This window comes from Physeter macrocephalus, chromosome 1, assembly GCF_002837175.3.
Source record: "Physeter macrocephalus isolate SW-GA chromosome 1, ASM283717v5, whole genome shotgun sequence".
Classification (NCBI taxonomy): Eukaryota; Metazoa; Chordata; class Mammalia; order Artiodactyla; family Physeteridae; genus Physeter; species Physeter macrocephalus.
In genome coordinates, this window is record NC_041214.2 from 92017904 (window position 1) to 92032316 (window position 14413).

Here is a 14413-nt window from a genome sequence, read left to right on the forward strand (position 1 = left end):
CAATTACTGTTACTCTAAAAACAGTTAGTTTATAGGAAAGAAACAGTTTACATTAGAAACTGTTTCTAATCTAAAGAAGTCCATGACCACTGTCTGGCTTCAGAATATGTGTTTAACTTCTATTTAAATATGGGTAAGTTTGGTAGTCTAGAAATTCAGTGTCTTAAGCATTGCTGTGAAGTGGCTCTAAGACTATCTATTAATAACTCAGAAGGAACTAGAAAATTACCCAGTTTCTCTTCCAGCTTCTCCAAGCTTCGTTTTCTCATGTTGATCTTTTAGTATATCTCATATAATTATTGGGTTTTTGGTGTCTGGAACCCCTTTGTACTCCAGTGACAGGTAGAGCAGGATTAATAGACCCGAAACTCTTTGGCATCTCATTCTAGTCACAGATCAAAATGTTTATTGTATTTTTTAATTAAATGCTAGACCAGCAGCAGCTATGTAAAAATCAGCTTGTGCTCTTTTCTTCTTGATTTTAGTCAGATAAATTTTCCACTCATTGAAGTGTCTGTTAAACAATAATTTGAAGAAAAATAGAAATTGGAATTTGTTTCACCTCCTGGTTGGACTCCAGATACAATACTACTACTAAGAGCTATTGAGAACTATTGTGTCAGGCACTGTTCTGAGGGCTTTATACATATGAACTCTCTTAATCTTCAAACCCACTTGGAGTGGTACTATTATTATCCTGTTTTATAGCGGAGATACAGTAATTTGACATTTTAAAGTTAGTACTCCAGCATAGAAGAAAAAGGGAAGTAGAAAGTCTCTGCAATTGAGAGAAACTGCTCTGAGTTTTTACTAAAGATAATTTGTTCTTTTTTAAAATTCAGACGGAATTTACATAAAATTCACCATTTGAAAGTATACAATTCAGTGGTTTTAGCATCTTCACAATGTTGTGCAACCACAACCACTATCTAATTCCAGAACATTTTCGTCACACTGAAAAATCTGGTTCCCATTAGCAGTCACTCCCCATTCACCCCCTTCTCCAGCCCCTGACAATCACTAATCTACTTTCTGTTTTTATAGATTTGCCTATTCTGGATATATATAAATGGAATCATACCGTTGTGGCCTTTTGTGTCTAGCTTTTTTCACGTATCATGTTTTCAAGATTTACCTATGTTTTAGCATGTATCTGTATTTTCTTTTTATTGCTGAATAATAATCCATCATATGGATAAATAAAATGTTTATCCATTCATCAGTTGATGGACGTTTGGGTTATTTCCACATTTTGGCTATTATGAATAATGCTACTATGAACATTTAGGTACACGTTTTTGTGTGGACATATGTTTTCACTTCTCTCGGGTTAAACCTAGAAATGTAATTGCCGAGTCATGCAGCAACTATGTTTAACCTTTTGAGGAACTGCCAAACTGTTTGCCCAAAACAGCTGAACCATTTCACATTCCCACCCCAACGTGTGAGGGATCCAGTTTCTCTACATCTTTGCCGATACTTATTCCATTTTTTATTCTAGCCATCCTAGTGGGTGTGAAGTATTATCTCATTATAGTTTTGGTGCATTTCCCTAATGACTAATGTTGTCAAGCATCTTTTTATGGGCTTATTGACCATTTGTATATCTAATTTGGAGAAATGTCTATTCAAATCCTTTGCTTGTTTTCTAATTGAGATTTTTTTTGTTTGTCTTTTTGTTGTTGAGTGGTAAAAGAGATCTTTATATATTCTGGATACTAACTCTTATCAGATATATGATGTGCAAATATTTTCTCCCATTATGTGGGTTGTCTTAATAATTTGTTCTTTTTAAAGTTATTTCTTTGAGTATAAATACAGTACTTCCACAAGCAGTGTAGGGTAGTGATGTAAGAGAGCTGACTCAAGTCAGCTTGCGTGGGTTCAAATTTTGGCTTACTCTGTGGCTTTGAGCAAGCCATTTAACTTTTCTGTATCTTAGAAATGTTTTCAAGATTAAATGGGTTCATATTCATTAAACATTTAGAACAGTGCCTAGCACGTAGTAAATGCTCAAAAAATACTATTTAAAAATAGAAATAATTTCAAAAATTAAAATATACCTTCTCATTTTAGAGAACACTGGAAAAATGGGAAGACCCGAAGAAATTTAAAAACACTTAGTCCTATTACCAAGAGGCAATCACTAATTACATTTTGATATATGTCCATGCAAGCCTTTCTGTATTTTAAAAATAAAATTGTGTTAATTTGAACAGCCTGCGTTTTCTCTTTTTTTTACTTAACATATTCTGAGCAGCTTCTCTTGACATTAAATATGACTTTTAAATGGCTACCTAATATTCCATTGTATGGTAGTACCATAATTTATTTTCAAAATTCTCCTGTTTTGCTTAGATTGCATAGCAGTTTTAAATTTATAAATAAGACTGTACTGAACATGTTTGAAAATAAATCTTGTCCAAGTTTCTGATTGTTTCCCTAGGATAGATTCCTAGGAGAATGACTGGGTCAAAGGGTGTGAACAGTATCACCAGGAGCAGCACTATCCAAGAAGCTTCTTATGCCAGAACCTCTGAGTCATTCTGATGGCCTCTCTAAGTGGTGTCTGGTGACTTGGTGACTTACACCTGAAGTATCCAGCAACCACCTGCTTCTCTGTCCGAGGCCATCCTCCAGTTGGGGTTACCCTGCTCTCTCACCTCCGTGGTTGCAGTAGCCTCGTCCCTGGTCCCTGTGCATTCCCTGCCCTCCCGCCTCAGCCATTCTTCATACTGAAACCAGAGACAGTTTAAAAAAAAGAAAAATCTCATCTTCTTTCCCTGTTTAAAACCCTTAGATGGCTTCCCATTACCCTTAGGCTAAAAACCAGCTTTTTTGTTATGGTATAGAAAGCTCTGTTGGCCGCCTCAGCTTAATTCCTCTTCCTGAGCTTGGAGCAAAAAAGCATTTTTTCCAGTTTTTGTATTTCCGGAGATTTGCTTTTTCTTACTTCAGGGCCTTTGCATATACAGTCTAGCCATTCTTCTCTCTTTTCCCACTTCCCCTTACCCCAGCTTTACCTAGTTAATTGCTCTACTTCCTTCAGATCTTAGCTCAAAGGTCGTTTCCTCATGGTAGTCTTTCTGACCGCATCTCCCTCCCTCACCCCCCAAATCAGGTATTACTATTAAGTTATCTCAGAGCACCTTGTATTTCTGAGTAACACTTAGCACAATTGTAATCACATGGTTAGTTGTGTAAGTAATTATCTGTTTAAAGTCTCTCTTCCCCTCAAGAGGGCCACCTTGTAAGGGCCAGGGCCATGTCTCATTATTGGCTGAGCACCTAATATCTGGAGAGTCAGACGTCTATGGAGTGAAAGAATGAAAGACCTTTGATACATGAGGCCAAGTGCTTTGCAGAAGGGTGGTTTACATTTACTTTCCTTTCAGAACATGCAAGGGTGCCTGTTTGGCCACTCCTTTGCCCAAACTGAAATTTATGTTTTTAAAAAACTATCTTGTTGATAGGTGAGAGATGGGTGTCTCATGACTTTAATTAACATTTCTTTGCTGGTGATGTTGAACATATGTTCATGTTTATGAATAATTAGTATTTTTGTCTGGTAATTGTTCTTTCACTTATCCTTATTAGGGTTTCAGGGTTTGGCGTTTTTTTAATAAATAAATTCCTTATGTTAATATTAAGAATACTGTGTTTGTTTACTAATGTATCAGGGTTTGGCGTTTTTTTAATAAATTCCTTATGTTAATATTAAGAATACTGTGTTTGTTTACTAATGTACTAAACAAATGTTTCCCAGTTTGCCTTTTGATTTTTGCTTCATATTTTTTATAGTAAAGTCAAATAATATTTCATTAATATTTTTATTCTTATTTATTTTATTTAGAAATTCCTTCTGTATCCTGACAATAGATAAACGTTCTAATATTTTCTTCTAATAGCTTAATGATTTCTTTTTTACATTTTACTGTCTATCCATTCCATATTTATTTTAGTATGTGGCGTTCACTGACTTTTTCCCAAATAGTTAAGCTGTAAATAACATCTTTATTGTAGTACCATTTACTGAATAATCCTTTTTTTCCCTATTGACTTTGAAACCATCTTTATTATATTACTATATTCTTGTATATTCCAGCATCTGTTTTTGGAATTTTATTGAGCTATCAGTTTTGGGGCCAGTAAAACACTTTTTAAAAACTATTTTAGAAACTGGTATATATTTTAATATGTATATTTTTAAAATCAACTCATTTCAGGGCTTCCCTGGTGGCGCAGTGGTTGAGAGTCCGCCTGCCGATGCAGGGGACACGGGTTCGTGTCCGGTCCGGGAAGATCCCACATGCCGCGGAGCGGCTGGGCCCGTGAGCCATGGCCACTGAGCCTGCGCTTCCGGGGCCTGTGCTCCGCAAGGGGAGGGGCCACAACAGTGAGAGGCCCGCGTACCGCAAAAAAAAAAAAAACATTTCAGGTAAAGTGAGAGGCCCGCGTACCACAAAAAAAAAAAAAAAAAAAAAAAATCAACTCATTGCTTTTTTTTTTTTAATTTTTTTAAAATTAATTAATTAATTAATTTATGGCTGTGTTGGGTCTTCGTTTCTGTGCGAGGACTGTGTTGGGTCTTCGTTTCTGTGCGAGGGCTTTCTCTAGTTGTGGCAAGCGGGGGCCCCTCTTCATCGCGGTGCGCGGGCCTCTCACTATCGCGGCCTCTCGTTGCGGAGCACAGGCTCCAGACGCGCAGGCTCAGTAATTGTGGCTCACGGGCCCAGTTGCTCGGCTGCATGTGGGATCTTCCCAGACCAGGGCTCGAACCCGTGTCCCCTGCATTGGCAGGCAGATTCTCAACCACTGCGCCACTAGGGAAGCCCTATATTTTAATATTTGAAAGAACAGTTCATCCTCCCTAATCACTCTTCTTTCTCAGTATTTTATTAGATACAATTGAATTTTATTCCTCTAAACGAATTTTAGAATTAAACAGTGTGCTCACATTAAACAATGAATGTTGCGTGCCTCAAGCCATCAGCCACTGCAGCTGCCCGCCCCCCCATAATGGTGTTCCCTGAGGGGCATTCGGAACGGAGAAAAACAGGATCCTGGCCCTAGATAGTTAAGATGCATATCAAAGCAATAATATCAATGAACTGAGATTTTTGCATCTTCCCATCCATAGAAAAGCACTAAAATCATTAACTTGAGATGTCTGGTTTTTTTGTAATCAGCAGTAATCGTTTGATGTTCAACTACATTTTTTTTTTTCCACAAAAACTCCTTCCTGTATACACTGGCTCCTCCCTTACCTCTTTAGAACAGTTCCTCAGAGCATCTGAGAGGCCGTCTCCCAGACTATAGACCTCAGTAAGATACCTGAATAAAACATAACCTGCAACTTTTAGGTCATGTGTTTTTCTTTTTTTCTTTCAGTCAACAGGATTTTAAATGAAAATTCATGAAGTGCTATAAATTACGTAATTTGCAAAGAATCTACCTTGTGACAATACTGTATCTTACTAATGTGTAATCTTCACTTACTTAGTTTGTTTTACCTCAGTAAAAAGATTTGGGGGGAAAAACGATTTGGAGTTTTCATATGTCTACAAATTTCTTAAAATATTATAAAATTTTTATAGCTGTTAGGAAATATTTTTACCTCTTTTCTTTTTCAAACTGTGATTGATATACAAATAAAAGCCATTTATTTTTTGCATGTTTATTTTTTATCCAGCCAGTTAATAGTGTACATAGTTTTTTAGTTTATTCTTGTGGGCTTTTTAGTAAGACAGGCATATGATCTTACAAGCAATGATAACTTTGTTTCCTTTCTATTGAGCATATTTATTTCTGTTTTAGGTCTTGGTTAGAATTTTTCTAGAATGCTTGAAGTAATAGTATTAATAACTAGCATATTTGGCTGTAATGTGTCTCTTAGTTTATTTTAGGAAGCAGATAATGACATCATAGTAGCTCTTTGAAACATTTTGGATCAGATTCATTTGCCAACATATATTCTCAGTGACAACACTATACCTCAGCTGGCAGTGATTTGGCAAGCATATGTAGAAATAATCCTAAACATTTGTTGATAGGGAGTGGAGTAACAATCAAAAGTCATACTCAGTACCCACATTCCAAGTGTTTCTTGCTTGTGAAGTGATGAAGTCTAACAAAATGGAGAAATATTTGTTTCACTGCTGTGCAAAAAATATTTTAGGACTCCCCTTTTAGGAGAGTCAAAAGCAAACTCAATTTATGCACTATTTCCAAATCCTAAACTCAGTTGAGCTTCCTCTTAAATAACATTTTGACAGTAAGTAGGATGAAAGTTGCAGCTGCCTAGGCTACTTTAATGTTAAACAAAAGAACAATAATAAGTTAGAAAGGAATAATTCCATTGCATAGAATAAACTAAGAAAAACAACTATACAACCCAGAAAGAAATTGTCATGAAAACAGTGCCTTTGGTGCTATTATTACCAGGAACGGGTGAAAAGATTCTATTTTGAAATCACTATGTAAATGAAAAAGTCTGTCATTTTCATTCATTCCATTCGTTGTAATTTTCCCCTGACGGTAACAGTTCTCACGTGTAGTTTTTTGCATTTTTAGATTTTCATTCTTTTAAGTACAGAACTTGCTGTGACAGAAAATGAAGTCTTCTGATGAGGGTGCAGTACGGATGTGCCTGTGAAAACTGGTCATAACTGAAAAGTCCTCAGTCTACCCTAGGGGCAGGTGGCTCAAGCAATTGCTTTAGTACTCCATTGGATCAGTTGGATTGAATTCTGTGAAGTGAAAACTTACAGGACAGTAGAACGTGTTCAGGCTCACATTGGAGCTTACTGAAATGATTTAGAAATGATTCCAGCACCAAGCATCTTTCTTGCTACATGGGTTTTTGTTTGTTAAAAAACCGTGTATTCCAGTGCTCTTATGGTAATTCTTGATGATGATGTTGATAATATTAAGAGTTTTTATATATTGATGGGTCAGTGTGTGCCAGCTACTATTCTAAATGCTTCTCAAAAATTATCAAATTTAAATAGTTCTTAAATCTGCAGGGTTTTATCTTTTAGATAAATGTAGCCTAGTAAAGTTTTCCTGCTTCTTAAAGTCAGGTGACAAGTTGATGAAGTAAATGAATTAAGGGTGACACACATCCTCCCCTCCATTATTTCTCTGCCATTATAAGGTTTTAGGGTAAAGAGAGGAGGGAGAAACTTGATTGGGATAATCCTAAACAGTTTGAGCAGAAATGGATGGAAAAGATAAAAGATGTTTGAATATCCTTTTCTTCTTACTACCAATTCAGCTAACTTTTAAAGTGCCCCAAGTAAATATATGAATGAATAATAAAAAGTACTAATAATAGTGTCTAACTTTTACTGAGCATCTGCAGTGTGTCTAGCATTGTGCTGACTGATTTACATGTGTTAGATCTAAATCTCCTCTTGAAAGGATTTCCTGTTTTCCAAAATAGATCATAATCAGGTTTCTTGAATATTAACATCCCAATGTACATTTAAAGTATTCAGCTAATTGCAAAAAAAAACCTAATTTCATCACTATTTAGAAGAATAATTCTTGTATAAATGAGTTCTACCCATAATAACAAACCACTATGGACAGACAGTAGACTTTTCTTCAAGCTTTCCTGATCAGCCCTCATCTCCGGTGGTCTTTGGCTTTTCCTAGGTGTCTATGGCACAAAATTTGGCATCCAGTTATATGATGCCTCAAATTCCCTATTATTCTGGTTGAAGTTTTCTTTTTATCTAAATATAGTCTAAACTCAAGAGTATTATCTATTTCTTTTATGTTCCTGCAAGCCTCAGCACAATGCTAGTTACAAATTAGGTACTTAATAAATGATTCTGAAATAAATGGGTTAATGAATAATTGAACAGACTTTAAATTGCTGTTGTCTACTTAATGATTGAGGAGCTCTGTATGATAAATGTGCAGTATAAAGTTGAAAATTTTCAAAAGACAGTTTTTTGTTGTTGCCTTTTTTTTATTTGAAGAAGTAGTTCTCAAACTTTTTGGTCTCAGGATTCCTTTAGATTTAAAAACGATTGAGTACCCTAGTGAGTGAGCATTTTTGTCAATGTGGGTTATATCTAGTGATACTTAGCATTATTAGAAATTAAAACCGAGACATGTCTACTTAAAGAAAAATGCTCAATGTAAGAGCTGTGAGTTTAAGTTTTATTCAGGGTCTTAAAGGACTATAGCACAGGAGATAGTCTCTCAGGAACTCTGAGAAAACTTCTCCGAAGGGTAGGGAAGAAGCCTGTATACATATGATTTTTGGCTAGGGAACGTGTGCAGTCAAGCAGACATCTTGGTAAAAGATTACTGCTAGTCACAAATAACAAATATCTACGGTTAATGATTTTAGTGCTTTTCTTTAGGAAGATGCAAGAATCTGGGGTCATTGAAGTTCTTCCCGAGATATACATCTCACTAAGAGGCTTGCTTGTCCAAAGCACAGAGCACGCTGTTATGGTCTTAATTTCCTCTATCTGAAGCACAGAGTGCTTCATCCTGTTATGTCTTAATTTCCTCTGAGAGTACATTGGTTGGTCAGTGCAGTGGGTTATGACTTAATCCTTGTAGAACTGTTTGGTGAGCAACTCTCTTTGTTCTTCTTTGTTTACAGACATTTAAAACTATAAGAACATAAGCACATAGTCCACTAGCTGTGGGAGCAGTGACGTCAACACAAGTGGTGTAGCCCCTGGAAAACACCGTACTCTTGTGAGAGAATAAGTGTGAAAAGGGCAAATACTGTCGTAATATTATTATGAAAATAGTTTAGACCTCACAGACCCCTGACAAGGTCTTGGAGAAGTGATAAACTAAAGTGTTCCACTGGATTACTGCATCAGGCTATAGAAAGGGTAGTCTTTAATCTTAAAGTTAAAATTGTGTTTTTTACTTTTAAATTTAATCAAGAGTATTGTTAAGTGTTGTAAATGGTTCTAATTATTTAATAAGTACATAATTAATTTCTAATTAATGTTAAATAATAGTTAATACTTCCTGGTTGAAATTATCGTCATTTAAGAAAACAACAGTATTTGGAAACTGTGTTCAATGTATATTTAAAGTTGGGTTCTCTTACATTGCAGCTCCTCAGTTTGAAACCACATGTAGTTACGTAGAAGCTACACTTGAAGAGTTTCTGACCTGGAACTGTGACCGATCTAGTATTTCTGGACCATTTAGAGACTATGATCATTCCAAATTCTGGGCTTATGCTGACTATAAATATTTTGTCAGTTTATTTGAAGACAAGACAGATATTTTCCAGGTAAGTCAGTACATTTCTTTTAATCATAGTATAACTTGTTCTCGAGAAAAGATCACAAATTAGAATCTCCTTGGTACGTTTTTCCTCACTGTCTTTTTCTCTGAAAAGTAGTCACCGTGAGTCTTGACTATCCTATTTACTCAAGCCCAAAGATTTGTTCAAAGGAAGTATAATGTTTGGCCTACAAAGATGAGCAGCCTTCTTATTATTTTTCCTAGTCACCAGACTTCCTGCATACTCTCTCCTTTGCCTTTAAACAGCACCTGAGCTGATTTGGAGTATATCAGAAACATAGACTGTGTGTACAACTTCCTTTCCTCCTGACCTACATCTAAGTCCTTGTTCTGTCAGTGAGGCAGATGGAGGTACAAAGCTGATTACATGAAAAAGCATTCAAGCATTCCTAGAATCCTAGAAGCCTTCCGGGCTGCTGCTGCCATCTCTCTCTGCTCTGGGGTGTTTAGTACAGGTTTATGGCCTGAAGCAGAGAGTGCTGGGCTCCCAGTGTTTGACTGTAGAAGTCCTGCAGAAGGATGGGGGTGCTTGCAGAAGTAAGAATGTGGAAGTTCTTTGCCGTGCTTTGACATAACTGACGGCAGTTTGCAGACTATCATATCCTCTTTTCAAAGTGTTTTCTACCTCAAACTTCCAGTTCAGTTTGTGGGGTGATTTTGCAAACTCCCTGCTCTGGTTTCTTTGTGTCTTAGGCATCGGCCAGGAATGGGAGTAGTCCCAGAAAGCTGTTTGAATGACTCTGCCTTGCCCAGCATCAGGTCAAGGTTCTAGAGTCCTTCACCCTGTCCCTACAGGATATATTTTGCCATCACAGCAGGCTGTTCACCCACCTGCTCTTCTCCTGCCAGTCACCACCACTCTCCCTCTGGACTTTCCTCTCATACAGGCTGATTGTCCTTGGACTCTTGAGTCATTTTCCATTCAGCTTATATTTTTTCTTTTTCACTTTGAGTGAAGGTTTGGATGCTGGTGCTTTCATAGTTATAATATTATCATACAACTATCAATACTTTGTATCTTTCCTTTATTAAATTTTTTAATGTTTTACTTAAATTTTGGTTTTTGTAAAAAAAAAAAAAAAAGGAAAAACACATCACTTGCCCCATAATTGTTAGTTGAGGATACCTTTTTTTCTCACAACAATAAAAGAAATGCATTGGTTTTGAAAACATTCAGTAGATGTTTTTTGAATCCAAAGTCTATACCAAATCTATTATTTACTCATTTTTAAATGATAATTTTGAGGTAATTTTTTTAATAACCTTAATTGTGATATCACTTGCCCCATAATTGTTAGTTGAGGATACCTTTTCTCACAACAATAAAAGAAATGCATTGGTGGTTTTGAAAACATTCAGTAGATGTTTTTTGAATCCAAAGTCTATACCAAATCTATTATTTACTCATTTTTAAATGATAATTTTGAGGTAATTTTTTTAATAACCTTAATTGTGATTACTCTATGGATGTTTAATCCTAGACCTTTTAGATATCATAGTTAACTTTTAGAGTATCTTATTAATATTTCTCATACGCTAACCCACACTGTATATTAGACTAGTACTTCATTACTCCATATTTCAGGTAAAACACTGTAATAGTAATATTTATCAAGTACTCATACTTGGTGCTTTTCTAAGTGCTTTACCTTTATAATCCCCACAGTAACCCTATGATTTAATAATTATCCCTATTTTAAGAAAAATGAGGGCTTCCCTGGTGGCACAGTGGTTAAGAATCCACCTGCCAGTGCAGGGGACACGAGTTTGAGCCCTGGTCTGGGAAGATCCCACATGCCGCGGAGCCACTAAGCCCGTGTGCCACAACTACTGAGCCTGTGCTCTAGAGCCCGCGAGCCACAACAAGCCACAACGACTGAAGACCGCGTGCTAGAGCCCATGATCCGCAACAAGAGAAGCCACCGCAATGAGAAGCCCGTGCACCGCAACGAAGAGTAACCCCCGCTTGCCGCAACTAGAGAAAGCCTGCGGGCAGCAAGAAGACCCAATGCAGCCATAAATAAACAAACAAACAAATAAATAAATTTATAAAAAAAAGAAAAGTGAGGCACTAAGAGGTTAAGTAAACCTTTTCTGAAATTATACAACTAAGAAAAGAATAAACTAAGCAGTCTGCCTCCACAAGCTTTAACTACTGCACTATATGCCTGCAGAGGGTCTGGATACATTCAGTCCTGTGAGGACTACACAGCTAGGATGAAGGACTTCTGTCTGTGGTGAATCTAGGCTCACTCTACCTTGGTTGACTCTCTAATCTGACCCCATCAGTTGTTCTGTTTCAGCCCAGGCATGGTAGCACTGTGCAGAAACGTGTCCTATTTATCAAGTGTGGTTATAAAAGGCAGCCTTTTGGTAATGTGCTGGAATTCTAATTGAGCCCTTATAAAATCTGATATTTTTAGTTAATGAGTTTTCTTCAGCTCACATTATGGTGATTAATTCTCTGGATTACAACAGGCAAATCTGCTATGAACAACCAAGTCCATTAAGATTATATCATTTGGGCTTCCCTCGTGGCACAGTGGTTGAGAGTCCGCCTGCCAATGCAGGGGACACGGGTTCGTGCCCCGGTCCGGGAAGATCCCACATGCCGCGGAGCGGCTGGGCCTGTGAGCCATGGCCGCTGAGCCTGCACGTCTGGAGGCTGTGCTCCGCAACAGGAGAGACCACAACAGTGAGAGGCCCGCGTACCGCAAAAAAAAAAAAAAAAAATTATATCATTTTTTTATCTCAAAGTTTTCTGAGCATGAAGTGATCTTACATCAAAGGTACCTAAGTTGTTTTACTTTTACCACTATAATTCATTCAGTCACTAAATCTTACTACTTATTGTTTCAAGCCTTCTTCTGTCTGTCATAAAATGGTGGGCAGTTAAACATTAAAACTGATAAATTTTTTAAATGTTTATTTAAAATAAACTCATTGTATGTGAATTTAAGTGACATTTTTATGAAAATAACTATATTCCAAATTTCTTTTTAATGTTATGAGAGTAGTGGCATAGTTTTACATTGTTGTAAGTCTCTTTAGTGTCTGGCTTAATAGAAGACAGCTGGTTTCTTCTGTCCGCTTCATTCAGTCTTGCGATTTGTTGGTTTGTTTTAAGCATATGAAGAATATCTTGCTTTACACACATATGCAACTGAAAAAGAGAGGAGCATTTTGGCAACGTTTTTAGATAATTGTGGATTTTTTTGATACTCCACCAAATTTGGGTTGTTTCTACCACGAATGAGTAGTCTCTTAAAGGTTCGTTTGTTGCAATCAAGAATCTGAACCCATGATCAATGAACCCTTTGTAGTCTTTCAGTAAAATCCATTGGTCTATCTTGCATGGAATGGATCTTTTGTAATACTTTTCATTGGCCATTTGGAAAATATTGGTTTACTAAGTTATATAGATATTCCAAATGTTGATGCATCTTTGTATACTTTATTATAAAAAAAATGACATTTGTTAATAGCATCACCATTCTCATCAGAAAAGTCTTTTAAGTTTTAGGAAGCTTTCTAGCTGATGAGTTTCAAGATACAAGTTTCCAAGATAATGTTTATTCTGTTCAAAATATTTTCTTGTGATTTCCCTTGTGATTTTTTCATTGACTTAGGTTTACTTAGAAGTATAATGTTTAGTTTGCACATATTTGGGGATTTTCCAGCTGTCATTCTGTTATTGATTTCTAATTTAATTCTGTTGTGTTCAGAGAACATACTTTGTATGATTTCAGTCCTTTTAAATTTATTGTTTTATAGCCCAGAATATAATCAATCTTGATAGCTTGTGCACTTGAAAATAATGTGTATTCTGCTGTTTTTGTCTTTTATAAATGTCAATTAAGTTGATTGTTCATGTCTCCTGTATCCCTACTGATTTTCCGTACACTTGTTTTACCCATTATATAGAGACAGGTATTGAAATTCTCAACTATAATTGCATATTTTTTTTTTCAGTTTAGGTTGGTCAGTTTTTGTTTTGCAGCTAGTAACAGTTTAGGTTCATACACATTTAGGATTATTATGTCCTCTTAATGGACTGATATTTTATCAAGATGTGATGATCCTCTCTTTCCTGAGTTCTTCCTTGTTCTGATGTCTACTTTGTCCAAAGTCTGCTTTGTTTAGTTTGCCTTTGGTTAGTGTTAGCATGAAGAAGGAGTACTTGCTATATGCTTCCATTTATATAAAATTGTAGAACTTGCAAACAAATTTATAGTGACAGAAAATAGATCAGTGGTTATGTAAGAATGAGGAAGTAGAGAGAGGTTACAAAAGGTTATGGGAAAACTTTTGGACATGATCAAAATGTTTGTCATCTTGATTGTAGTGATGGTTTCTCAGGTGTATACATACGTAAAAAATTCATCAAATTGTACACTTTAAATATACACTGTTTATTGTACATCAGTTATGCCTCATAAGGCTGTTTAAAAAAAAAAAGAATGCAGTGCTATTAGTACACTTTGGTTCCACAGCTTGACAACAGCAGTTTTATTCACCATTGTTTTTGTGCCATCAGTGCAAATGTCAACACAGTGAAATAGGAAAATAACATCTTAGTAGTATTATGAAAATAGTTTCAACCTCACAGATCCTCTGAAAGGGTCTCAGAGACCCCCCCCAAGAGGTCTGTGGACCACTTCGAGAACCTCTGGTCTGCATCATCCTTTCTGAAATTACTCTCCTCTAGTTCTGACTCCTCCTCTAATTATTTCCAAAACAGTTTCTTATGAAAATATTGAAATATGTTAATTCTTTTCACAGACATTTCATGCCTTTAAATTGTGTAAGGATAATAGCATTTAGGACTCTCCCCAGTATGACTGACATGACCTGTCTCCTCTGCATATGTCCCTGAGTAGTCGCCTTGCAGAGTGCTGGACCACCGTGTTCTCTCGTCTTCTGGTCTTTGCTTATGCTCGTATCAATTTCTGCCTATTAAAATTCAACTTCTTAGGGCCCGGCTCAGATTCATCCGTGGCTATGAAGGCTTCTCAACCACTCGTACTTACATCCATCCATTCCTTGCCTTCATTCCTGTATGTTTTATTTGGATTGTTATTTAAATGGCGCGTGACATAGAATGCCTATGACTTGTTTC

The 14413-nt window shown here is 36.4% G+C and overlaps 1 protein-coding gene across 11 annotated transcripts in view; it reads left to right on the forward strand.

Moving 5' to 3' along the window:
• The window catches only part of HSPBAP1 (HSPB1 associated protein 1), a 90852-nt gene that overhangs the window by 14574 nt on the left and 61865 nt on the right, over positions 1–14413 (forward strand). For all 11 annotated transcript variants that reach the window (XR_008617367.1, XR_008617370.1, XR_008617363.1 and 8 more), the window contains one exon: positions 9099–9280. Coding sequence is in view for 4 of the 11 variants with exons in the window: in XM_055084941.1 (XP_054940916.1) it covers positions 9099–9280 (182 nt within the window). In the remaining 7 variants the exon portion in view is untranslated. The remainder of the gene's footprint in view (positions 1–9098; positions 9281–14413) is intronic.